Source organism: Zootoca vivipara, chromosome 6 (assembly GCF_965207765.1).
Source record: "Zootoca vivipara chromosome 6, rZooViv2.hap1.1, whole genome shotgun sequence".
NCBI classification, from domain to species: Eukaryota; Metazoa; Chordata; class Lepidosauria; order Squamata; family Lacertidae; genus Zootoca; species Zootoca vivipara.
The window spans coordinates 18327815-18354554 of record NC_142589.1 but is presented as its reverse complement, the minus strand read 5'-3'; the positions used below and the strand labels follow the sequence as shown (position 1 = coordinate 18354554).

The following is a 26740-nucleotide window of genomic DNA, read 5'->3' as shown; positions in this document are numbered from 1 at the left end:
GGTTGTCTGAGCTGCTCCTGCTTCCCCCCTCCCATGCCTTCCTGCTTATGGGAGCCATGTTCTACGGTGGAGACGTAGCCTGAAACAGGTATCCATTCTCTCCAATGAAAGCAGGAGGGGGGGCAGCAGGAACCCCCAACCAAGAATTCATGCAACCGCTTTTCTTACATGTGAGTCCCCACCCCTTCGGCAGACTCTTGCTTTCTCTGTTTTGATTTTTTTTCCCCCACTGCCATCAGCAAATGGGGAAGATGCCAGATAAATGGGAAGAGGATTCCCCCTCCCACTATAAAAACCCACACTTGCCCAGAGAATATGCGAGTCCCTGCTTGAAACCCCCCACCCCAAGACAGAAAATCAGGGGAGGTGCATGGGTGCCTTATTCTAGCATAATTTCATGGAACTGGGTGCTCTTCCTCATAAACAAAAGCAGGAGAGAGCTGTGCGTCCCTCTACCAATATTATCTTTAGATCTGTTGGCAACTGGGCCCCCAAAACTCTCCCATTTGTGGTAGAGGAATTGAATTTCTCCAAGGGAGGGACAAATTATCCAAAGATTCCTCAGAGCCAAAACTCCAGCAAGAGCACAGCTTATGTCTTCCTTTTTCATGTGGTGCAGTGGGTTGGAGTGCCTGGCTGCTAACCAGAAGGTTGATGGTTTGAGCCCACCCAGGGACGACTGTGGGCAGGATTCCTGCATTGCAGGGGGTTGGACTAGATGGCTCTTGGGGGTCCTTTCCAACTTTACAATCCTATGCTTCTAGGCAGTGCTTTTTTCTGGGGGGACGCAGGGGTACGCATACCCCTAAACGTTTTGTGAATCTAATGGAAGAAGAAACTTTTTTAAAAATTTCATTTTTTGTTTCTTCTCTAGCACGGTGAATCGTCAGTTCCGGTGCTACTCCCAATGGCAGCCTCATTCCCTGTCACGGTGTTTCCTGAGTCTCAGACAGAAGCGAGTGTTTAATGTGTGGGATAGGAGTTGGAATCTAGCACGGTGATTGGTCAGTTTCGTTGTTACCACCTCCGATGGTGGCTTCTAAATACATTTTTTAAAAGAAAAAAAAAAAGGCACTTCTTCTAGGAACCTCCAGCCTGTGGATCAAATGTGACTCTCCAGACCTATCTGTGAGACTTTTCTGTGAACTGCCGTGAGACCTCTGGGTATAGGGTGGTATATAAATCCAAGAAATAATAATAATAATAATAATAATAATAATAATAATAATAATAATAATAATATCTGTCTGCTCCTTGGAATTCTCCTCAGGCCACACCCTTCACCAATCTTGCTTCACACCCTCTTTGAGTTTTTTTGCCTGGCTGGGATGTGTCCCTGGACTCTGATAATGCCTTTTGCTTGCTGGGATGGAGGCTGGAGACAGGTGAGAGAGTGTGTTGTAGAAAACAGCCAGTAGTGCTCTTCTTATGACCCCTTATGACCCCTTCAAGTGTATTTTGATGGATTGCTGCCATGTAAACAAGGTAAGTCTTGACATTTTTCTATTTGTTTTTTTAAAAAAACATATATATTTTAAAAACAGGCTTGGAAGTGGAGTAAACATGGTTGCCGATAACAGAGAGGGCACCATGTCCTCTAAGGACCAGGCGCATCTGCTCTGTGATGAGGCGGAACAACAATTGGCTGCAGGTGACCCTTCACTCGCCACTGCCTTCTTCACGGCTGCATTCAGCTGCAGCGTCCCGACAGCTGTCGAAAAAGTGGCTTCCCTGGGAGAAGAGTCACACACCAAAGTGACGGCCACGTTATCAAAGTGGTGTCGGGATGGCGGCCCCATACCAAAGATTCAGTATGGTGGCCTGAACTACGCGTTGCTCAGCATCGAAATGGCAGCCGTTTTTCTCTCGACCCTCAACCCCAACAACACGGCCGCCTCTCTCTGCAAGATGGAGGCCCTGCTCAAACTGGGCCACTACGAGGAAGTGCTGCGGCGATGCGACTCTCTGCTGGACGCCCAGCCTTGTGTAGAGCTGGCCCTCACCAGGGCGTTGGCCCAGGTGCTGTCGCGGACCCACTTCCAAAATGGCGTCACAGGTTATCTGCGTGCTTTTGCGGAACGCCGGGATGAGACGGTGAAGTTTGTGCGCGGTCGGCAAAGGGACCACCTGCAGCAGATAATCCAGGCGTTTTCTGACTTCGTCTCACTTCAGGAGAAGACTCGCTGCGGCAAAGGGGGCTTGGAAAACTGGCAGAGCGGCTGCTACAACTTCCTGCTTGCCATTTCACCAGAAGACATCCACACCTTCCAGGCCCAGGCAGCCCGCCTCTTGGAGAAGCACAAATGCCAGGAAGGCGTCTCTGTCTGCAGCAAGGCAGCCAGTGGTGCATTCTGGGACGAAAGAGCGCCTGGACTCCTCATGGGCAGGGCTGCTTCATACTTCTCTCAGGGCGGGAGGGTGGCAGAGATGATGCAGGACATGACAGCTGCCTTTGAGGCAAACCCCAGCCTGGCAGCAAGGCACTTTGAGGCACTTTTCACCACTGAGGATGCTGAGAGGGTAGAAAAGCATGCCAGAGCAACCCTGGATCTGGAGTTTGCTGCTTACAGAGAAGTTGTGCGTGCCAGACCCGAGGTCCGGAGCGACAGCGGCAAGGAGCTTCTCTCCCCAGTGATCCGAACTCTTCGCTTCCTCATTCAGATTTCGCCAGGCGCCAGGCGCGAACTAAATGTCCGCTTGGCAGACTGCTCCCTCTTGGAGGGCAGCGTCCAGGGTGCCTTGGAAATCTGCAACCACCTTCTGGATTCTGAGCAGGAGACCTATTACAACACCCTCCTTGCCCTCCGGGGGTTCTGCCACCTCCATGACAAACGTTGTGCAGAAGCCCTGCAGGATTTCCAGAAGATCATAGAGTACAGCTCCCCACACCCCAGCAGTTGCATCAAGGCTCTCTGTGGCCGTGGCTTAATCCGAGCTTGGGGCAGTAGTCCTTACCTGACCGCCCTGGATTATATCACTGCCTGTAGGTTTAGATTTGAGGAGACCAGCTTTGTCATCAAGTCCTACATACCGTGGAACCAAAGGGGCTTCCTGTTGATCGTTCTACAAGAGGAAGCAAGGAAGATACTGGAAAGGAACCGGGACCCCAGGGGCAGCACAGCTCCCCATCAGAACAAACCAAGAGGGCTAGATGGATTCCAAGTGAAAGAAGGGTAAGCAAATCTCACTGGGCCAATGATTTAAAAGACAGGTGAGTTGATATTGCAGTGCAGGGCTGGGGAACCTCTGCCCTGTGGGCCAAATTAGACCCAGCAGGCCTCCCCAATTGGAAACGGATGCCGTTTCTGCTATACCACACTCACCCAGACGTCCATCAGGCATCATTATACCTATAGGGCAGGTAAAGATGTGGCACAGCCTGGTAAGGTGTTTCAGGCACCTTTCAGCAGATTGATGGCACCTGCAATGTCCTGTGTTGGAGGGGGGAAGCTTTTTGGCCCATCGGGTCAAATCTTTATCTCCCCACCCGCCCACAGGCCGACTTTGACAGGTGGATGGGGCCAACGACCTCTCTTGGGCACTTCCCCATTGCACGTGTGAAGCTCTCCCTCACTTTTTTTTTAATTAAAAAAGATATTTTATTTTGACAAAGTAATAACCACAATTAATAAGAATAAAAATGTGCACCCCACTACCAAGACCATTCCATTGTAACTATCCAACCTCTCAAAATTTCAACCCCTCTTGCGATGGTTTTACACCTTTCCATTTTAACAGTACAAATTCTACAAACACCCTCCATATTTCCTCAAGATCATTTCACCTGCATATTCGCCGTCTTACCTTAATGGCACTTGTTAATTTATCATTAATAGCTATATCCCACACCTGTTTATACCATTCTTCCATTTTATATTCTGTTTTCCCCTTCCACTTCCTAGCTATAATAATTCGTGCAGCTCTCAATAAATTTGTGAGCAAGTCCTTCATAGCCTGTGAACCTTCCACCCCATCGTAAATTGATAATAATGCTACCTCTGGACCTTCGGTCAGCTTTAACCCAGTGATTTCTGTTATCTCCTTAAACACCCTTTGCCCGAAAAATTGTACATATTTACACCCCCACCACATGTGAACATAATTCCCTGTTTCCTGGCATCCCCTCCAACATAACACTGAATATTCCTTGTTCTCCTTGACTTTTAAGTCTCTCCTTGTGCTGAGCTTTGCACACCCTGCAGAGACCTAAATAACACTGTCCATCTTTCCTGGGCCACCCTCAGGGCTACTGTAGACATATTGTTTGGATACTAGAAAGACCTAATCAGGCCCAGCTCTAGGGCTAGTCTCGGTGGCGCGGAGCACCAGGGCGCCAGGCCGGCAGGAGGGCGCTGCACGGCAAAGCCGCGCGGAAGCCATACTGCACACTGCGCCCGCCCACTAGGGCGGGGCGCCGGAGCTATCTCCGCGCCAGGGCGTCAGGGTGCCCGACCTGCTTGAGACGGCCCTGGACCTAATATACAAGTGTTAGAGAACAAGAGAGATAATCTGTGGGAACACACCTTCTTCCCCCCTCTTTTTTCAGTGATGCATCTGGAGCTCACCAGCTGGCTTCTCTCCTGTTGGACCTGGATGCTTCAGATGAGACATCTCAGCTCCTCAGTGCTGATGCTCTGTACCAAATGGATCGAGTAGATGAAGCTCACAAGGTCCTATTGGTGGCTCTCTCCAAAACCTCCCAGAGATCTGCCTTCTTGGCCAGGCTGGCTCTGCTTCAGTTGAAAAAAGGCTTTCTATACGATTGCAACCAGGTAAGAGCAGCGGGATGGGGAAGGCATGCCAAAAGAAGGCAAAATCATCACTAAGGAAGCAACAAGGTAAAATGATAAAGGGTAACAAAGTGAAATGAATTTTTCAATCACTATATATATATATATATATATATATATATATATATATATATATATATATATAGACAGAAAACCTAATGACTTTGATACCCATAGATATGTTAACAACATTTATTACATGAAAATGGGATTGAATCTTGGAGTAAAACAAAAACAAAAACACACACATGAAAGAGACAAATGTCCAGAAAACAAAAGGCAGTGGGCAATCTTTCATGGGAGGTTTTTAAACAGATGCTGGATGGTTACAAGTTAGGGATTCTTTAGCTTTGATTATCAGGGGTTGTACTAGATGACACTTAGGATTCCTTCCAATTCTATGATTCTATGAGAATACCAATATAAAATAAAAACTCTATAATACAACAGCTGAAATAGATAAACATGCAAACTGAACATATGTCAAAATAATATATCCACAATGTGTCAACAGCCATGGAATAATCTAGGTGAAAAAGAAAGCCTCTATGCTGTGTATGATATGTTCTTGTAGTTCTTCAGTCATATTCTTTAGATAATGCTGAAATGCCACCATAATATGTTCTTGGTCAGGTTTTCCAGCCCAGCCCACAGCTGCTTCTTACTCTAGAAAGAGAGACACATTCACTGTCTGAGTGACTGTACTCCAAACAATGCTGCACTATAATAACTAGCTTTTAGCACACAACCATTGCATGGTAGCTGAAATAACCCACAATGGTAGTTCTGCTCTGCATAGGCCCATTGAAGTTAATGAGTGTGACCAACTTAGCCCCATTCATTTCAATGGGTCTACTCTGTGCAGGACTCAGCTGAATACAACCCAGTGCATTTATGCTATCAGTTAAGACCTAAACTATATGAACAGCTCATCACATGGGAGAGTGGGGAAGAGAATCTGCATTGCATTCAGTGGGTCCCTGTTCAGTCCCTGACTTTGCCATTTAAAAGGGTTAAGTAGCAGGCAAGGAAAAAGTCTTCAGCCTGAGACCTTGGAGAGGGGCTGCCAGTCGGAGCAGACCAGAAGTAGCCAGTGTGATACCCTACAGATGCGATGAACTCCAATTCCCCATTCCTCCTGTGTCCTAAATCCCCATTCTGAAATCCAGATGTGCGGTGAACCATTGGCAGGGCTGGAATTTTTGCAGGGATCATCCACAAAGTGCTTGTAGGCATAGTAAGCATTTTTATTTTTAAAATAAATCAAAAATCAAACGCACGTCCTTTGGCCATGAATTAAGATTGTCGACTTTTGGAAAGCTAATTCAGAACAACCTATAACTTAACAGCAGAGGGCACTCTTATCTTTGCTTACGACTCGCAGAAACTCACAGCGTCTGCATAGGAACCGATTTTAGCTGCTTTTTGTAGAGATGCTCCAAGACACATAGCCCCGGCTTACATGCAAGGGCATGGCTGTCTTGGCTTTGGAGAGCTAACAAAAACATCTTAATCCTGTGCTATTTTAATGCATCACAACTCTGAAAAAAAGATCCTGTAATCTGTAAGGAATTTGCTTGATTGGATCTGCTACTTCCAGGCATGTTGGGAAAGGGAAAGGAGTTAGATAGGACAATGAAATCTCTGCCCCCAGCTGCTGGAAATCTTACTCTATCTACCCCACTTCCCAGAAACTATCTGCATGCGTCCGATTTGCTCTTTCCAAAACAATACCTGAATTGAAACACAGCTATCCTTTGGAATTTTCACTTCTCCACATTTTGCAACGCCTTTCTCCAATCCAAAAATGTGTACATTGGGGGAAAGTGTTAATAATAAATGTAGTGCATCTAAATATGTGATGTTGGGGAAAATTGCTTGCAATTTGTATGTTAGGAGTTGTATGTTAGGAGAAATTTGCACTGAAACACTGACAAATTTCAACGGATTTTTTTTAAAAAAAATTGCAAACATGAACATGTGGAGAACCGAACCTAAGACAAGAGGCAAGGGAATGAGAAATGTCCAAAACCTAAAATGGACAGATCCACCCATCTGCCTGGGTTTCTTTAGTTGTGATTGCTGCACTATAGATGGCCCTTGGGGTTCCCTTCTGACTCAACAGTTCTATGATTCATCCCTAAATCCTGGTGTTGATTCCTTTTTTCTCCGTGTTTCCTTTACTGAAGCTGCTCAAGAAAATGACCCAAACTGGGGAGACCTCCTGCCTCCTGACGGTCATGAAGATTTTAAAAGAGGAAGATCGAGCATTGATGCAAAGCCACTGTCACTCCAGGGCCATGACGATCCTAAAGAACAAGCAAGGGGGGTGTTACATCAAAGAAGCCATCCTCTACCTCTCCTTTGCCATCACCGCAGCAGGTGAGACACCACACTGTAGCCAACTTTGTGCAAAACCAGGCACACAGGTCAATACTAATGTGCAAAACCTGTCCCTCCTCCTTTATTTCTACAGGGTTTTTTTATTATTCCCCACGCCCTTGAATATATATATAGGGAATGGACTACTGCAATGCACTCTTTGTGGGGCTTCCCTTGAAGACGGCAAGGGAACTTCAATGGCTTCCAGATCACAGCAGCCACATTACTGGCTGGGGTTGCATTCAGATCTCATATATGTCAGTTTGCATTTCTTAGTACAGAAAGTATTGATCTGATTGGGTAGAGATCTGATTAATTCAAGAGGGTTCTGGAAGCTTCTCTGTGTGAAAGAAGCAAGCAGAAGGTTACTGATCTTTGAGTTATTCCTTCAGAGAAGCTGAGTTCAGCTGGTTTAAACTGGTTCTGTTATCTCTTTCTGTCAAGGTCATGCTGACTATAATAGTGAGGCTAGTAGGAGCCTGGGTTTCATTCTCTCTCTCTCTCTTTTCCTTTTGGTGTAGTGTTCCATATATAGTGTTAAGGTTTAGTCTTATTATAAGTAAACTATCGTAAGTTTAAAGTTAAGTCTGCTGCAACTGGATTTTTTATGGACAGTGCCAATCCTGAATGTTTTGGATTTGTGACTATTGCATGACCAGGCAGCGACAGCCCCAGCCCCCAGGGATCAGAAGGAAGGAATAAAGACTCTGACAACGTTATATGGAATTAAAATTGGGCCACAACTTTATTACACTTCCAAATATAGGAAGACCTTGGCTTAGGCCTTGGGTGTGTATCCCTCCCAGCTCCCCAGGCGGTGGGAACTGGGGCTCATCAGGGTAAATGGGATATGGGGGTGCTCTGCGAGATGCAAGTGTAGCAGGCAGCCAAGCCCATATCCCCGCATGCAGGGTAGTTCACTGACAACCTTTCAGTGTATAGCTAGTGACACCCATATATATAGAACCCCTTTAAGAGGGGGACCCTGGAATCACCGCCGCAGGGGGGTGAGTCACCACTTCAAACACACAAACCCATATTGGGAAGAAAAGCTAAAAGATTCCACCCAAGGCCATAACCATCAAAGTTGTGATGAATTGCTATGGGGAAGACAAAACCTACAAATGCAGGAAAATTTCCTCCCGGTCCTTCAACAGCAACCAGTCAAAGACCGCAGCAGCGCCCGCTAAACAGGAAGAAAAAGTTAACTTGCAAACAAGAAACATTAAACAAAGCAAGAAACTTGATTACTGAGGCTGGGGGTGAACCTCCAAAAATTAACACTGAAAGGCAAAGCCAGCCCCTGTTTGCCAGTAAGCTCCCTGGGAAATCCACTCCACTTCCGGGTGGGGCGGAGTTGCAGTGGACCACGTGACCACCCACTCGCCTCCGGGGGTGGGGACGTTATTTCATGCCACCCGGGCGGATTCCGGCCACATCATCCATCTGCCGGCCAATCGGCTGGTTGGGGGTGTGGCCAGGGCCAGTTTAAACCAAGATGCAAGCTGAAAGACTCAATGCCTAAGCCAATACCGCTCACATTCTGTAACCAATAAAGTTGTGGCCTAAATTTGCCCAATAACGTTAACCTTATATTATGTGTCCTAGTGTTTTTATTCCTCTTTGAGGGGGTGGTTGCAGGGTCTCGACACGCAACTGTGGCACCATGTGTGATCCTGCAAAGGGCACCCACCATGTAAAGCAGGCATCCCCAAACTGGCCTACAACTCCCATGATCCCCAGCTAACAGGACCAGTGGTTGGGGAAGATGGGAATTGTAGTCCAAAACATCTGGAGGGCCGAAGTTTGGGGATGCCTGATATGAGTGCTCATTATGCACATTTGCCTTCAGCTCTGCTGGATGAAATACCTCTGGTCTATTTGGGGGTGGGGATCCTGCAACGTGTTTAAGTTGTTACTCTGCTAACTATACATTGGAATCTACTCAGGAGCAATATTGTGTAGAATTTAAAATGTCAATGTAACACCTCCTCCCCCCCCCCATTTTAAAACAGTTGCAATTGTTGATTCTTTCTGGGCCCAGTTTAAGGTGCTCACGTTAGTGCTTAAAGCCCTAAATGACTTGGGCCCCAAATATCTGAAAGATCTTCCCACTATCTTTGCATATTTGAAAAGTCTGCCTGTTATTTCTCTAGATCCCAGGTTCAAGAATTGGTTGTTTTCTGGGCCCTGGGCATACGGCATGAGTTCCTGCAAAGGAATAAAGCTCCATCTTGTTCAGGGAGACAAAAGGCACCCCTGTCTACCCGAATTGCTTGCAGCTATAGCATATCACGGAAGATACTTGTTGTACCTCGCAGGGGGGATTGCTGAGGCAATACGTCTTTTCAAACTGGGTCGTGTGATAGTCAGTTGACAGTCACTGAGAAGCAGCCAAGAGCCCAGTGGAGGAATCAATGGGTGCATAGCTGCCAAGTCTCCCGTATTCCCCGGGAAACCCCCGTTTTCCAGCTGTTCCCAGCTGAAAAAATGGAATTTTTTGTTTTTTCACGGTTTATTCTGGCGCGACTGCCATTTTGGAACTGGGCAGAGCATGCTCAGAAGCGACTTTTGATGCTGCGTTGCCCAGTTCCAAAATGGCTGCAGCGCGACTTCTGGTATGGTGGCCATTTTGGAACAGGGCAGTAGCTTCTGAGCATGCTCCGCCCAGTTCCAAAATGGCGGCAGCGCTACGTCCGGTCTGCTACTTCTGGTCCAGTCCCTTATTTCCTCAGGCCGGAACTTGGCAGCTATGAATGGGTGTTAGGTCTAGTTTCTACCAAACTGGTGAACCTGTGCCTGGGCTACATCACTTCAAGATTAAGTTGGGACTCAGCAGAGCTAGGGCACCTCCAATCATCATCATCATCATCATCATCATCATCATCATTCTGTCCAGGCAGCAGTTAAAGCCTTGGGACTAGGACCTAGGAGACCAGGGTTACAAATCCCCACTCAGCCAAGAAACTCACTGGGTGACCTTGGGCCAGCCACTGCTTCTCTCAGCCTCATCTCCCTCACAGGGTTGTTGTGAAGATATAATGGAGAAAGGGAGAGAACCCATGCACACCACCCTGAACTGCTTGGAGGAATGATGGGACCAAAATGCAAAATTAATAACAATAACGGGGGGGGGGACACCTATTAAATACTAATCTTAGATAGATCCTAACAAGAACTAATCAGAATTAATTAGGATGATAGAAAAGCTTCTATCTCAGATTAGGCATGTAAGGATCTGTCAAATTCACTTCTCCAATCACTATTTTCCCCAATCTTAAATTCAGTTCTACACATTTAACAGCAAATTGCAAAATAAAAATAAAAAATACCTACGATCCTCATGAAAATTCATAAGCATTTTAGTGCAAATTTCTCCTAATGTGCAGCATTTTGACTGATGTAACATTTGTGCAAGCAATTTTCGCTAATGTTTCATTTTCATGCATTCTTTCTGTTTTGCTCCAGGAGGTTATGCTGTCGATTCGCTTCTTAGCCGGGCCCGCTGTTATGGGCATCTTGGACTGAAGAAAACGGCCATATTTGATTTCAATGCCATCCTAAAAGAAGACCCCACAAATGCCCAGGCACTGAGTGGGAAAGGATTTGTTCATCTAGCTCTGAACCAGAAAAAGGTAAGAACGGGGTTTTATTTTTCTATTTACTTACTTCCTTACTAAACAAGACTTTGAGCCAGAGGAAGAATCATAGCTCACTTGGTTAGAGCATGGTGCTGATATTGCAAGGTTTGCAAGTTAGACCTCCGCATATTCCTGTAGAGGGTTGGATTAGATGATCTTCATCTGAAGTTAAGGGGAAGTGGGTGGACCAAGGAGTGTAAATCAGCATTCAAGGACATAGTCCAGCCAGGCAAAAAACATTCAAGGAGGGTGCAGAAGAAGGCTAGTGAGGGACATGGCTCAGAGGGGTGTGTGCCTAGGGAAAGTATGAAGGGCAAAACAGAGAGGCAACAAGGGCTGTATTTGGTCCATGGGCCTGAGTTTCCCCCCACCCTGGCCTAGTGGATACAAGGACAGTCCAAGACAAACCATAGGATCATAGAACTGTAGAGTTGGAAGGGACCCCAAGGGTCATCAAGTCCTATTGCTGCCTGTGGCAAAGGACAAGACAATGCTCTCAGTCAGAGTCTGGGAGTCAGCTGGGCTGGTAGAGCCGACAGATCTCTGCCCTCCAAAAGGACCCCAACCTCCATTGCCCAATTATCCCAATTGGGGGTGCCAACTCTGATTTCTTTTGGGGGGAGAGGGGGAGTTGTGCAGGGCTGCTCTAACCACTGCACCACTCGCTGGCTCTCAGGTCATGCCAGGATAATGATGTGAAGAAAGAGGAGGGGGAGAATGAGAGGCCTGAGGGACAGCAAGAGAGAGAAGATCTGACTGAGCTATAAATGCTTTTCCTTTTTCTCACTGCTAAATCCCGCAAAGGCCTGGAAGGGGACAAAAAAGGATATTTTGATAAAGGTTAAACAGGATTAACATTTTGAAGAGGGGAAAAAAACCACTTCTCCCCCCCCCTTTCAACCATTAAATGCAAACTGTGTCTGTATCTGTAGCCCCCAAGTGGCCCGTCTTAATGGGGAAGGCTGTGATGGCTAGCTTATCTGCCTTCCAAGATAGCAGGCGCATGACAGTGAAGAGGCTTTAATTTTCCCTGTCGCATGCATCTCGCATGCATCTTTAATACCTCGGGATTGAAAAGAAAGCCCTTTGTTTACCAAACTAATAGAAAAGGCAGATAATTAAATGTCATTTTGGCTTTGAGCAAGGCAGGCGGGCAGGGGGACGCATAGAAATTAGCTCACAATACTTTTGCTCCGGCTAATTAAACTCTTTTAGCGCCTCCTTTGATTATGAAGGGCACACGGGAGAGTCTTATAACACCTGGTAAGGGGCAGACATCTTGCCAGGCAGAGTAGGGGCAGAAGCCAATCTAGGGGAGAGCGACTGGTTTGTGCGCACTGTGCGCTGAGCCAAGAGGGTGTCGCAGGGGGTGCCGCAACAATGACTTAGGACGGAAGGCAGGGGTGACTCGGAGCGAGTTGCTGCCTCTCAGCCTGACGTGCCTCACAGAGTTGTTGTATGCCCTTGAGCTCCTTGGAGGAAAAGGTGGGATATAAATGCAAATAATGCTGTTGTTGATCATGATAACCAGGGCTTCCCCCCCCCCCCACCAGAGTGTGCTGGAGCACAGTTCCAGCACCTTTTCCCGGAGCCTCCAAACAACAACTCACGGTGCTGAGCCCTGGCATGAACTGACTCCCGAACCAATGACTCTTCTCTTCTTCCTTCCCCCTCACACACACAACCAACACTGACACGACTGTGCTATTGTACCTCCCCACAGGCTGCCGAGCCATCCCTTCTTCCTCCTCACTCTGGCTGCTCTAGCAGGAAGCAGTGGGGAAGCCCATGGCGCTGGAGGAAGGAAGCGAGGAGAGAGAGGGGAGGGGAGGGGAAGCCAGGCTGTGGTGTGAGCGGATCACTGCAAGGAGGAGGAGGAAGAAGAAGAAGAGGCAACCTCCCCATTATCCTGGCCCAGGTCCCCAGAGATGACCACAAGCCTGTGGATAGGAGACAACTGATAATAATGACAACAAATGATGTGCAAACAATTAGCAGGCTTTAAAAAAAACTACTCTTGTTTTATCCACATAGGAGGCTGTGCACAATTTAACCTCGGCCCTAAGAGCCAACCCAGCCATAGCAGTTTCAGAAATTCTTTCATTAAAGGAGGAGGCCCAGATGTTGATCCATCAGTGGCTGTATGACCACTGCAGGGCTAGGCTGTCAGAGTTCATTGCTACCAGAGAGCCGCCCATTGGAGAGACACTGAAGGACCTCGCTGTAGCTGGGGCATTGCTTGTGAAAATAAAGAGCAAGGACACAGAGAGTCACATCCTTTATGTGGACCTTTTAGCCGCGGATGGTAAGAGATCTTTCAAATATCTTGGAGTACCATCTCATTATTTGGCATTACTGTCACCCACTGTTTCTTAGCAACAAATGGAACCTGGTTAGTCTTGCCAAGGTGTGATGATTATCAGCTCATGGTATGGCAGAAGCCCCAGTGTTGCAGAATGCACTCCCTGCTGAAACATGGAAGAGGCCCCATCAGCATTGGCATTCTGCCGGCTTTTGATAATGCAGCTGTTAACCCAGGTGTTCCCTTGATCTCTTCACCTGAGTCTCCTGTTTGAACTGCTGTGTCATTATTGTGCATTTTAATTGTGGGTGTTTAGGTTGTAATGTTTCTGCAGCTTGTTGTTATACTTTGTAAATAGCTTAGAAGTCTATTCTGACATTAAGCAGAATGATGGTGATGATCTAGGGTTGCCATATTTCAAAAAGTAAAAACCAGGAAGGACACCCCAAATGTTTTAACAAAAACGCAAAACAATTGTGATTTTTCGATTGACTTGCCTACGATCCAGGACAAAGTGCACAGCTTGAAATGTGGGCACACATTTCAATTTACTATGTTCAGAGTATGTTTCATGTGCATGTCTCGTGTCAGTCACCTTTACAACAGTTTTGTAAGGTAGGCTGATGACAATATTCCCATGGAGCCCTTCAGAGATCCATTGGGCAGGGAGCTGCCATTTACTACATCAACAGAAGTATAGTGACCAGATGACCAGAGGAAAGTAATAGCACCACTCTAATCTGCTTTGGTTGTACAAAACTGTCCATATTAGGAGAAAGTCATGCTAAGATTCTGATGAATTTTCATGAGAATGTCATCTTCTTCCTTTTAAGTTCAAACTGATGTGGAAATCTAAGAGGAAAAATGAGAAACTGAGAGAAGCAAGAACTGTATTAGCCTATCCCGGTAACCAGTTTATTGATGTTCATTGGCAGGGAGAGACAATGAGGCTCTGGTGCACCTCCAGGGAGAGTTTGGTCACTCTGCACCCAGTGATTCCATCAATGCTCGCTTTGGAATGCTCCAGGCCAAGAAGAGCCACATGAATGTCGCAGCCCATATTTTGGCCAGTTTGGCCACAAATGACTACAAAGACATAGGGTACCTGATGAGCTTCCTGGACACCAAGCAACGGCAAAGCCTTGCTCAGGTAAAGCTGCCTGCTTGGTGCAAATGAGGTCTGTTTTTCAGCTGAAGTTATCCCCGCTTCTCCACCAGTGAACATACCAACTCGTCTAGTTGAACACTATCACATTGGGAGATACGTTGGAGGAACAAGAGAGCAGTTAAACAGATAGATCTGAGATGGAGAGCCTGTGGCCTTCCAGGTGTTGTTGGGCTGCAGCTCCCATCATCCTTGACCATTGTCCAAGCTGGCTGGGGCTGATGGGACTTGGAGTTCCTATCATGCATGGAGGACCACAAGTTCCTTATCTCCAGATGTTGCTGGACTCCAATTCCCATCGTGTCTGACTCTGTTCCTACATTCTGTGTTCCTCAGTAGAGTTGATGGGAGTTGGAGCCCAGAAACACCTGGAGGGTCACAGATCCACAATCTCTTCTACGATGCAAGCTGGAGAACCTGTGGACCTCAATATAGTGCTGGACTGCAGTTCCCATCATCCTTGACCATGGCTTCCCAGCTGTTTTGGACTACAACTCCCATCATCCCTAGCTAGCAGAATCAGTGGTCAGGGATGACAGGCATTGTAGTCCAAAAACAGATGGAGACCCAAGTTTGGGAAACGCTGTCCTTGACCATTGCCCAGAGCAGCTGGGGCCAATGGAAAAGTCCCAACCAAAATATAGAGCGGCCACAGATTCCTCATCACCATATTTTTGGACTACAACTTCTATCATGTCTGTTCCTACGTTCTGTATTCACCATGCTGTTCACCATGCTGGCTGGGGTAGAAGGGAGTTGAGACCTCATCTGCATTCATTCATTCTCTCACTCACTCACTCACTCACTCACTCACTCACTCACTCTGCTCAGGATTGCACCAATATCAGTTTGGAGGTGAAAGAGAGATCCTGCATCCTGGTTCTCCCAGATGATACCTGTTCAGGTTACCCAGGATGTTGGCTTTGTCCCCCTGATCCTGTTCTCTCCAATTGCAAGTGACACCCATCCTTTTTCAAAAACAAACAAGCTGTTTGTGGATTCTTTGAATCAGGCTGGCCTGAACAAACACAAAACAGCTCCTCCCTTAAAAAACAACAACAACCACACACACACACACACCACCCTGTGTTGTGTGCTGATACGCTTAATAAATAAAGGGCCTGGAGAGGACTGTTTTGTATGCACCCCTCGCAAGCCAGCAGGAGGGTGTTAAGTAAGCAAGTATTAATTTATCAATCCCTGCGGCAAAGAGCCTCTCTACTCTAAATCAGGCAGGCAGTTGGAGGGGGCATATCTCTTCTGGGAGAAAGAAGCTGGGAGATTTTAAGAACTAATTGCCAATCACCGACTTAATGTGGGAGTTAAAAGGACGACCAAGAACATTACTCCAGGGGGGCAAAGTGACTCCTTACTTAGAAGCGAAATGTTTCTTAGCTACATGCATTTAGCTGCCTTTTCCCTAAGAGGTTTCCATTTGTAGCAAACTAGATATGCAAGCCTTCGCCGTCCCAAGGTGTTAGGCAGCAACCCTAGCCTATTCCAAATAAGCCACTTTTTGCTTGTTCCAAATAAACAAATGCACTGGGGGGAGGGGGCACACAAATGAGGGACACTTCCAAATTGACATGTGTAAGTGGACTTGTATATATTCATAGAATCATAGAATTGTAGAGATGGAAGGGACCCTGAGGATCTTCTAGTCCAACCCCCTGCAATACAGAAAAATGCAGTTGTCCCATACATTCCTTCCATTTTGAGATACATCAGCAGCTTCAGCATCAGTTACACTCAGGGCAATGCTCCCTTCTTGGGGGCCACATGCCAGTGGTGGGTGGGGCCGGAGAAAAACATGGGAGGAGCAAGGAATGATTTTTTAAAAAAAACTTTTGGGACAGTAGGCGAGTTTCTAAACACACCCACCCACCCTTCTCTGTCCTCCTCCAAGGCAGGCAGGAAGCCTTCTCAGAATTCAAGGACACATTCCAGTTGGGCAAGAACACTCAAGGAGGATTCAAAGCAGGGTTGGTGAGACGAGTGGCTCAGAGACATGTATGGATTTGAGAGAGTCCATGACAGTAAATTCAGGGACACCCCAAGATATTTTCTTGCCTGATGTCAGATATTGGCTGGACGAAGTGGAGTGGTGGCAGGTACCAGCTGGAAACCCAAGGGAAACTCCGGAGGAGGAAGGCTCGAAGCCTGGGGATTGGTGATAAGACACTGAGGAAAGGTCAAAAGGAGAAGACTGGGAGGAGAGGCTGGGTGCTGAAGGGGCAACAGGGGTTAGTGAGCAGGAGGAAACTGTGACAGGGAGCAGTTCAGACTCTGAGGCTGCAGCAGAGGAGGGGGGGGTCAAGAAGAGACGGCTGAGAATCCCTCTCCTGCTGTGGCAAGCTCCCCCTCCACCCTGGTCTGCAAGAACACACAGAATAATGAGAAGAGCAGAACAGAGGCCAGAGGTGGGCAGATGCAGTTTGAGACTACTTGGGAAACAGCGGGGATAGAATGAGCCTTAGAAAGGGTGGAAGGGAGGGACCTTCAGTCCTGGAAACGGTTCCATAGGGGCAAGACCTACTGGGAAGTGTTAACTTCACTGACATGGCACTCTGCCTCTTTTGTGGTGACCTGATCTGACTCCAGCCCTGACACTTGTGCAGAAGTCTATTTTACTGGCAAGCCCTGCACACCTCTGTCCACCAACAGCTGCCCTGTTTTGTCTAGTGGTGGTGCCAACCCTGATTCTCCCAGGTCACACAGGACTGTTCTAAGCACTGTCTCTCTCAATGACTCTCAGGTCATGGCAGGAGGCATGAGCCAGGCTCAAAGACACATTCCAGCCAGGCAAAAACTATTGGGGAAGGAAGGGGTGAAGCGCAGCGAGTGAGGAGGTGTGCCCTGGGGAGCAGAGAGAGAGAGAGGACTGGAGTGGCGCCTTCAGTTTTCAGGCCTGCAGTTCCCCACCCCTGGTCTGGGACATTATGGGAAATTTGAACAGTGGGTCTGTTTCCCAGTCCCAGCCGTTGCCCCATGGAAAAATGTGTGAGACCTTCAACCCCAGAGCCCCCTGCCTTGATCCCCTACAGTCATCAATAAGCAACCAAAAACAAAAAAATCAGTATAACTATACAAGTTATTTTGGCACCCCTCCAGTTGCCCTGATATTTTGGGAGCTAAATTAGGCTGTCGTGTGCATTAGCAGTAATTTTAACAGAAGCAATTTTCTTTCCAGCTCGCATTGCCAGCTGTAAGATGTGAGATGCGATAAAGGAACTTACTGGCAGATGGTTTAAACGTGAAGCATTTCCCTGGCCTTGGTCAAAGTCTTCAGCGATAGCTCTTTTCAAAATTCAGAGTTGCTGTTCCAGTGCGGAATGAAAAGAATGAGGCAGGTGGGTATGTTTAGTCTGGAAAAGAGAAGACTGAGAGGTGAGATAATACCTGTCTTCAAATATCTGAACGGCTGCCACATGGAAGATGGAGCAATCCTGTGTTCTCCTTGCTCCGGAAGGGAGGACCTGAACCTGTGGATTCAAAGGACATGAAAGGAGATTCCATCTAAACATTAGGAAGAACTTTCTGACGGTAATAGCTGTTCGACAGAGGAATAGAATCCCTCTGAAGGTGGTGGACTCCTTCATTGGAGGTTTGTTTTTAACAGATGTTGGATGGCCACCTGTAAGGGACTCCTTAGCTGTGATTCCTGCATCAGGGTCCTTTCCAACTCTACAGTTCTATGATTCTATTAATATAGCCAGTGATATAGTCACTTTAACCACAATGCCACACTCCTTCAAGAACACAAGGCATGGATGAGCTCCTTTTGGTAAAGAGTAGAATAAAGTTGTAGTAAACAAGGATTGTCAACTGAACTAAGCACCCCCTTTCTTTTTTTACTCAGAGGAGACCCACTGAAATTAATAGATCTAATCTAAGTCGTGTCCATTAATTTCAAAGGGCCCGTTATTTACTTCAGGATGGATGCATTAATTCAGAGTAGACCCATTGGAGTTAATGGTCTTAAGCCAGAGGCAGAGCCAAACCGTTCTAGTTGCATCCCCATCCTTCTCCCTGCTGAGTTCTACTGAGACAGAGAAGGAAGAGGATGGGCAATGCCACCCTCTAGACTGGTTGTAACTAAAAAGGACCAGCTGAGGGAAGATTCAGGATGGTGGGACAGTGCCCTATTTGCCCTGATAAAGCAGCCCTCTGCACAACTTGCTGATGGCATTGTTTATTACTTAAACATTTGCTGTGCAGCAGTGTGGTGAAAGCGCTGTTTTCGTTTATGAGCACTAAAGGAGCAGTAATGAGAAATCCATTAGAGCCACAGTGCCCTAATGAAGGTCTCCTGATTGCCCTTCATGAATTGAAATGGAAGGAAAGTGCCAACTCCTAGGGGCTGTGGGGGCTTCGGCCCCCATAATAAAATATTTGAGATACTTTTTCTCCATGTGATGTTATCTGGGTTATCAATATTCTTCCTTGTTCATCTTTAAATAGTTTTTTGGGGGTCCAACTCTGGCTTTATAGACATTACAACACCTCTTTTTTTAGTTAAATCAGAGGTTGCAAAGTCCTTTCCCAGACTTTGATTTATAAAATTCTTCTATTTTTCTTTGCAATGTGTGTTTCTTGGAGGCATATCACATCCAAATTTAGCTTCTTTGCAACATGTTCAATTGTATTCCTTTTAGTCTTATTATTCAGTCTGTTTACATTCCAAGTTAGAATTTTCGAATCCCTCTTGTTCCATATTTATTTCTCTTTCACCTCCATCTCTGTTGTACCTTCCTCTTCCTGTCCAGCTTCCAGTCCCCTGTCTGGAATCCTAGAGATGTCCAACACTCAGTGGTAGAGCATCTGTCTTGCATGGAGAAGGTCTGTGTTCAGTCCCCAGCATCTACAAATAGAGCTGAAAAAGTCCATCTGAAACCCCGGAGTCAGTCTAGACCAGTGTTTCCCAAGCTTGGGTCCCCAGATGTATTTGGACTACAACTCACATCATCCCTAGCTAGCAGGACCAGTGGTCAGGGATGATGGTAATTGTAGTCCCCAAATAACCGGAGACCCAAATTTGGGAAACACTGGTCTAGACATTACAGAGTTAGATGGACCAATGTTCTCACATGATAGAAGACAACTTCTTGTGTTTCTATGGCTCTACAATGAGTCTTAAGGATGATGAGAGTTGTTAGGAGACTCTCTACTGCCCCCCCAAGAACTACAATTCCCAGAGCTCCCTGACAAGAAGGCTTGTCTGTCAAACCACTCTGGGAATTGTAGCTGTGGGCAAAAAATAGGGGTCTTCTAGCAACTCTCAACATGTGTTGAGTGTTAAAGTGGTATGATACTGCTTTTAAATGCATAGTGCAGTTGTGGTCTTAGTATGGTGCAACTGGATTTTCTGTACTGTATCTTTTGCATGTTGTGATTGATCAGCTACAATGTGATCCTTCCTCCATTTCCTCAGAATATTACTTGGAGCTTCTAGTTTGCACTGTGAGAGCAGGATGTTAGATCAGATGCGCCTTTGGCCAGATCCAGTAGGCACTTATTATTTTAGCTTCACCCACTTCACGGACAGCTTAATTCATCAGCCCCAGGATTCCTAAAAGGACATCCAAAACTGGTGAGAAGGAGGGGGAAAACAACCAAATGACTGCTTTAATCGGCACTGGTACATGGTGACCTTCCCACCCACCACCCCTGGCAGAAATGTCGCTACGGCTACTTAAACCCCTTCTTGCATAACTCACAAGTGTTTGGCGTGGAAAATCCAGATTGGTTTCAAACTGACACTTCAGGCTGAGTTTTGTGTTCCCGATGAGATAGAGCATATTATCCGAGAGCAACAGTGGTGTCATGCAAGCAACTTTGAAAGCATACGGTCCTCGTTTATTTATTTTTCTTCAAATGAAAGCATCATGAGTTACTGGATCCTAAGGATGCTATCTTAGGTCAAGACAAACCATTGGTTCATCTGGCTCAGTATTGTCAACCCCGACTGTCAGTGCCTCTCCAAGGTTTCAGATAGGGGGCGTTCCCAGTCCCACTTGAAAATGCCAGGGACTGATCCTGAGGCAACATCCATGCAAAACAGACAGGGGGAATTCCCAGCGTTATCCAGAAATTCAAGACTTTAAAATTATAGAATCATAGAATTGTAGAATGGGAATGGATGTCCAAGTCATTCTATACCAACCCCCCGCAATGCAGGATTCACAGCGAAAGAATCCCTGACAGGTGGCCACCCAACCTCTGGTTACAAACTTCCAATGAAGAAAAGTCCACCATCTTCCAAGTGAGTCCATCACTATCGAACAGCTCCTACTGTGAGAAAGTTCTTCCTAATGGTTAGTCGCAGTCTCCTTCCTTGTCATTTGAATCCATGGGTTCCGCTCCTACCCTCTGAAGCAGCAGAGAACAAACTTGCTTCACCCTCCATGTGACAGCCCTTCGTATATTTGGAGATGGTTCTCATATCACAGTCTCCAGGCTAAACATACCCAAACCCTTCATAACCAACTTCTTGGGACTTTCAGCATGCAAAGCAAATACTCCACTGCTGAGCTACAGCTCTTTAGTCAGACTTACTTCTGAGAGAAGAAGCTACTTTAGGACTGGGGGTAACCAATATTCTTCCTGTCTCTAGGTTGCTTCCAAAGAAGGAAATGCACTGGTGAAAGAGCAATTCTACACAAAGGCTGTTGGCTACTACTCACTGGCCGTCTTGGCAAGTAATGGCAATCCGCGATACCTCCGCCAACGTGCTGCTTGCCTAGCCCACCTGAAGGACTACAATAAGGCTTTGACGGACATGGACAAGGTGATCTCCAACCACGGGAAGAACAGCCTGAAGACTCAGATTGAGGACTACTGCTTGCAGGGACATCTGCTCTTGTCCACCTCAGAGGAGGAACTGGCAGTCAAGCAGTACATCCAAGCTCTTCAGCTGGGACAGTCTTTGGCTCTGACCATCATTGCTGCCAATCACAATGGGGATGCACTGTCCAAAGCATTCCTGCAAAGTGCTCAGTCCTCCTTTGCAGCAAGGCGTTATGAAGAATCCTGGAAGACTGCAGAGTATGGCCTGATGATCAACCAGAACAACGCTGAGCTTAAGAGACTTAAAATAAGACTTAAACGGGAGGCTTCTGGATGCAGAGTGCAATAATTTATTCAGTTTGGGTCACAGGGGGCTTTCTCATGACCTGCATTTTTAAATCAACCATCTCGATTTGCATTTCCCGAAGTAACATATTTACTAGAACCTAGGTGGTGCTGTGGGTTAAACCACTGAGCCTAGGGCTTGCTGATCAGAAGGTCAGCGATTCGAATCCCTGTGATGGGGTGAGCTCCCATTGCTCTGTCCCAGCTCCTGCTAACCTAGCAGTTCGAAAGCACGTCAAAATGCAAGTAGATAAATAGGAACCGCTACAGCGGGAAGGTAAACGGCGTTTCCGTGTGCTGCTCTGGTTCGCCAGAAGCGGCTTTGTCATGCTGGCCACATGACCTGGAAGCTATACGCCGGCTCCCTCGGCCAATAATGCGAGATGAGCGCACAACCACAGAGTAAGTCATGACTGGACCTAATGGTCAGGGGTCCCTTTACCTTTACCTTTAGTTACTCTTCAGTTTTTGCACATCACCCAATGTTGTGATACTATAGTTCACCCAAAATGTACCAGACTGCATATTTTAGAGTCAGGACATACAAAAGTGTGTATTTTATGAAACTGTGTGTTGAAAATCAATGCAATTTTTGGCGCCTTAAAAAAAAAACAATAATAATTGTAGAGTAGTGCAGAAATAGACTTAGGAATGAGCACGTTCAAAGCTGGCACAGATAGACAAATGAATGGATCCATCCTTCCTTATTATCCAGTGTTTTATAAACCTAGACAAGGACACACTTTCTTCTTTCTTTTCTCTTTCTTTTGCTTGTAAAGACCAGAGAACATATATGGAGATGCCTCCTATTGTACAGCATCCTGTTTCTTGAATGCCCTCCATATAACAAAATCATTCTGTCCAAGTTGTGATTTTTTTTATTAAAAAAACGAATATTTGAAAGGCAAGAAGAAGGTATGGTTTTTCAACCAACTAGTGAACACAGTATTTTTTAGAATTATTTACAGCTGCTGTTCCTATACATGTTTATTGGGGAGTAAGACTGATCTAACTCAATGGGGCTTACTTTTGAGCAATAGGATCAGTTGACATCATTGTTTATCATCCTTGCTTTTCTCAGCCAAGGATTTTTGCTGGTCCCAGTTCATAGAAGATCTTCTCATAGATAAAGCTGCTCCATACTACCTTGCGGATGGCAGGAGGGTGGGCATTTAGCAAAATGTAGAATCTCAGTGAAATGGTCTCTCCAATTTCTCTGCCTGCACATAGAGTGCAGGATTTCAAGAGGCCATGTCCTAGTACAAGGCAGCTTTCATGTTAGCATGTATCAGCTATAGAGAACCTCAGGTCCAGAGGTCAAAATGTGGCCTGTGGCTTCTCTATATGGCCTCTGGAACTCTCCCCAGTTGAGAGCCAGTGTGGTGTAGTGGTTAAGAGTGCTAGACTCGTAATCTGGAGAACCGGGTTCGCATCTCCGCTCCTCCACATGCAGCTGCTGGGTGACCTTGGGCTAGTCACACTTCTCTGAAGTTTCTCAGCCCCACTCACCTCACAGAGTGTTTGTTGTGGGGGAGGAAGGGAAAGGAGAACGTTAGCCGCTTTGAGACTCCTTAGGGTAGTGATAAAGCGGGATATCAAATCCAAACTCTTCTTCTTCTTCTTCTTCTTCTTCTTCTTCTTCTTCTTCTTCTTCTTCTTCTTCTTCTTCTTCTCCAGACCACCCCCCTCAGTGGTTCTGCTTCATATCCTCCTTGAGTGTTTTGCCTGGCTCGAATGTGCCATTGAATCCTGGTAATGCCTCTTGCTTGCCCAAATGGAAGAGGTGTGTTTGTAAACTATGATGAAGTTAATATTCGCTGCTCTGACCACCTTTGCCCCGTCCTCATCTGCTACTTGCATGTGGCACCTGGAAGGTTGTCCAGGTGGGGATGTGGCCTTCATATTGGAAAAGGTCCCCTTATAGAATCACAGGGTTGTAGAGTTGGAAGAGACCCAAAGGGTCCTCTAGCCCAACCTCCTGCAATGCAGGGATCACAACTCTCATCTCTTTCGTTTATCATGCAACTGTCTTGCACTGTCTATAGGCGTAAGCCATACTCAACCTGGTAGGGATTGCCTCTGTGTAGGAATGAGCTGTGTAACTTGAGTATCACTTCACCATGTCCCCACATCACCCCAGCCACCAGGTTCCATGGCTGGTTGTACCAAATTCTCCTTCCAAAGCCAAGCAACATTTGTGCAAAGACCTCATGGTGTGCGGTTACCGGTGCATAATTGTTTCTCCTGACTGGCGTCAAAAAGAGGGAGGGCAGAAATCTGCAGAACACTTTCTTACCAAGCACATGTTCTGACTTCCATTCCACCACGCCCACAGGCTTCAAGTGGCAGACATTCAGTGAAAGAGCTTTACTGTTGAAGTTTTGGGGAAGGAAGTGTGATTGACTCGTGTAATGAGACCCATCATATCCCCCCACCCCCCCTAAAATGTCAGCGATTCCACCATATCATCGCCTCCTTTTTAATTGCTTCTTCTGTTCTGAACAATTGGTGTCAAAAGTAACAGCTGACAGCCTTTTTCTCCTTAGCAAACGCGCCTCCCTTTTCACCCACCGGAAGATGGATATGATACCCTCATTCCCACTTTGCCGGCGCTTTTGTTGTTGTACAGAGCCACTTCTGCGCTCTGACAGACAAATTGGAGGGCGTCTGGTTGCAATCAAGTCTTCCCAGGTATTTTGTAAGTAGTCTTCAGCTTGCTGTGGCCTGGGGTTGCCGCAATTGACAGGCCTTTAATTTGGAAAACAGAAGCCCTCGGATTTCTGCAGCTGAAGCAAATGATCATAATTAGGTTACTTTCCAAGTTTCTGCAAGAACCCATGTTTGTAATCACTAATGTGATTTTTCAGCCGTGTTAAAAGAGCTCTTGTTGCCAAGCAATGGGATATAATGGTTCTGCTTCATTCTGCGCTGGTTTAACCTCTTCTAGAGAACCGTGTCTATTTCTGGGATGTCACGCTTTAAGGAGGGATAGAGAGAAACTGGGACAAGAGTCAGTGTGGTGTAGTGGCTAGAGTAAAAGATTGAGACCTGGCAGGCCAGGGTTCAAATCCCCACTCAGCCAGGAAGCTTGCTGCATGACCTTGGGCCCAGGCACCATCTCTCAGCTTAACCTGCCTCTCACAGGGCAGTGGCATAGCATGGGGGGTTGCCCTTGGCACAAAATTGTTAGGGGGCACAAAATTTCAAAACCCGGAGCTGCCACCACTGAACACTTCTGTCACTGGTCTCTGTTGAAATTGGCTTCTCCCTGCAAACCAGGAAGTGACCTCTCTAGAAAACGGAACAACCCTTCTTTTCTTTCTTTAAATAAAGTTTATTCTAGAAAATATATGCACAATCAATATACCATCCTTTACAAAAACATAAAATAAAATTTCCACCGCTGTGACTTCCCTCTACCTCAACTTGACATATTTTGATATTCTATGCTCTTATTTACATTGTGTTTTTTATATTATTCGATATTCACCTATTATTAATTTTGTCATGATCCAGTTCAGTTTTACATACTTAATTTATACATATCAACAGGTTTTCTTTGGAACAGTGTTATTTCATATAATCCTCAAAACATTTCCATTCCTTCCTTAATTTCTGGTTTGACTGGTGTCTTATGGCTGCCATTAATTTAGCCAATTCTATAAATTCACATAGTTTACCTAACCAATCTCCTTTGGTGGGGATGATGTCCCCTTTCCAGTTTTTAGCAAGTAATAATCTGGCTGTGGTTGTGGCTGTGGCATATAAAAATAGCCTTTTCTTATCCTGTAGAATGTCCTTTCCTAAAATGCCTAATAAGTATGCCTCTGCTTTTTTTCTAAAGAGGCTTTGAGCAACCCTTCTTTTCTTATCTCTGTGGCTGCGATCTCTTGGGTGATACAGAATCCATTAGGTATTCGAATGTACATGTGTACTCTGTCTGTGTTTCCTCCCTCCTACCTCTGCTCTGTGCAGCCCTGGGCACTGGTAATCCATGCTACGCCACTGTCACAGAGTCATTGTAAAGATAACATGGGGAAGGGAATGCCACCTCAAGTTTCTCAGAAGAGAAAGGTGGGATATAAATGTAATTTATACAATAAAACAGGTTCAGAGGAGGCATTCCACAGGAGGAAAGAAAGTAATCTGTGGGAAAGGTTGAAGGAACTGAGTAAGTACAGGAGAGCACTCTTCAAAAGGTGTGAAGAGCCTTCATATAAAAGAAGGCAAATCGTAGAATTGCAGAATTGGAAGGGATACCAAGGGTCATCTAGTCCAACCCCCTGCAGTGCATGAATCACAGCTAATCACAGGAATGATTGTCATCATTTATGTGCATGCTGCCTTTCCAGAGTTAAAACTACTTGTGCCATCAAAGATTTGCATAATTAAATACAAACTAACAAAATTCAATTAGTCATAAAGAGTGAATGAAAACATCCCAGGTACCGGTAGGATGATCATGGATCCCTGCAGAAGTAGCAGCAGACCATCTCCAGGCTAAATTAACCAAACCTGAGTCCCACAGAAGTCAATGGGGGTAAGCTAAGCATGGTTAACTTAAGCTCCATTCATTTCAATGGGAACTAAGTGCTAGTAAGTGGTAAGTAGTAAGTAAGAGGAGGGAGATCACAGTGCCTCCAGGTGTCCCTATTTTCCAGGGACATCCCTGATTTAGAGAAGCTGTCCCAGTTTCTGATTTGACCCCGAAATGTCCCACTTTTCCTTAAGATGTCCCTATTTTCAATGAAGAAACATTGGTCAGTATGGAGTTACCTGACCCCTGAGCTATCTGAAGGCAATCCTGTAGAGGTTTTGCTGTTGTTTGGTTGTTGTTGTTTTTTTAAAAAAAATTTATTATGTTTTATATAAATGTTGGAAGCTGCCCCGAGTGGCTGGGGCACCCCAGTAAAACGTGTGGGGTATAAATAGTAAAATTATCGTTATGGAATGGGGCGTCCCTATTTTCATCAGAGAAATGTTGGAGGGTATGAGCTCAAGAGGCAGAGATGAGCTGGTGAAGAGTCATGAGTGTCATGACCTCCTGCTGTGACAAGCTCCCCTCCCCCATGTCTCCCAGAACCAGGGGAGGCATGAAACGGGCAGAGAAGAGATTGACTGCACGAAGGTGCAGTCTCCAATTGCATGGGGGGGGAGCACTGGAATGGAGGACGTAGGCAGCTGTGGGGAGGCAGGAACCTTTAGTCTTGGCAACTGGTTTCATGGAGTAAGACCCGCAGGGAATGAGCCGCTGTGCTCAACAGGCCTGACACTCAGCCAAGTCTTTGGAGATCGTGTTTTTGCTAATAAAGAGTTGACTTGAACTGTA

At 46.2% G+C, this 26740-nt stretch overlaps 1 protein-coding gene across 5 annotated transcripts; it reads left to right on the top strand.

Moving 5' to 3' along the window:
• On the top strand, positions 1-26740 carry TTC34 (tetratricopeptide repeat domain 34). 5 transcript variants are annotated; one of them, XR_015950458.1, is made up of 11 exons: positions 13-170; positions 875-1004; positions 1271-1385; positions 1545-3173; positions 4547-4772; positions 6980-7172; positions 10641-10807; positions 12848-13118; positions 14051-14265; positions 17471-17630; positions 20458-20576. XR_015950458.1 is itself a non-coding variant. In XM_088671668.1 (10 exons), exons 3-10 carry the CDS (start codon positions 1369-1371, stop codon positions 21413-21415), a joined length of 3240 nt encoding a protein of 1079 aa, XP_088527794.1. In that variant the 5' UTR covers positions 5-88; positions 875-1004; positions 1271-1368; the 3' UTR covers positions 21416-26740. The 5 variants fall into 5 exon arrangements, 4 of the variants coding, with proteins under 4 accessions (XP_034976186.3, XP_088527794.1, XP_060132157.2 ...); XM_088671668.1 differs by lacking the exons at positions 17471-17630; positions 20458-20576 and adding an exon at positions 20894-26740 and having other exon boundaries at positions 5-88; XM_060276174.2 differs by lacking the exons at positions 17471-17630; positions 20458-20576 and adding an exon at positions 20894-26740.

Excerpts from the sequence above, each read along its gene's own strand:
- TTC34 (XM_088671668.1), top strand. Across the intron at positions 3,174-4,546 it reads GGATTCCAAGTGAAAGAAGG|TGATGCATCTGGAGCTCACC; the intron begins GTAAGCAAATCT and ends CTCTTTTTTCAG. Across the intron at positions 4,773-6,979 it reads TTCTATACGATTGCAACCAG|CTGCTCAAGAAAATGACCCA; the intron begins GTAAGAGCAGCG and ends CCTTTACTGAAG.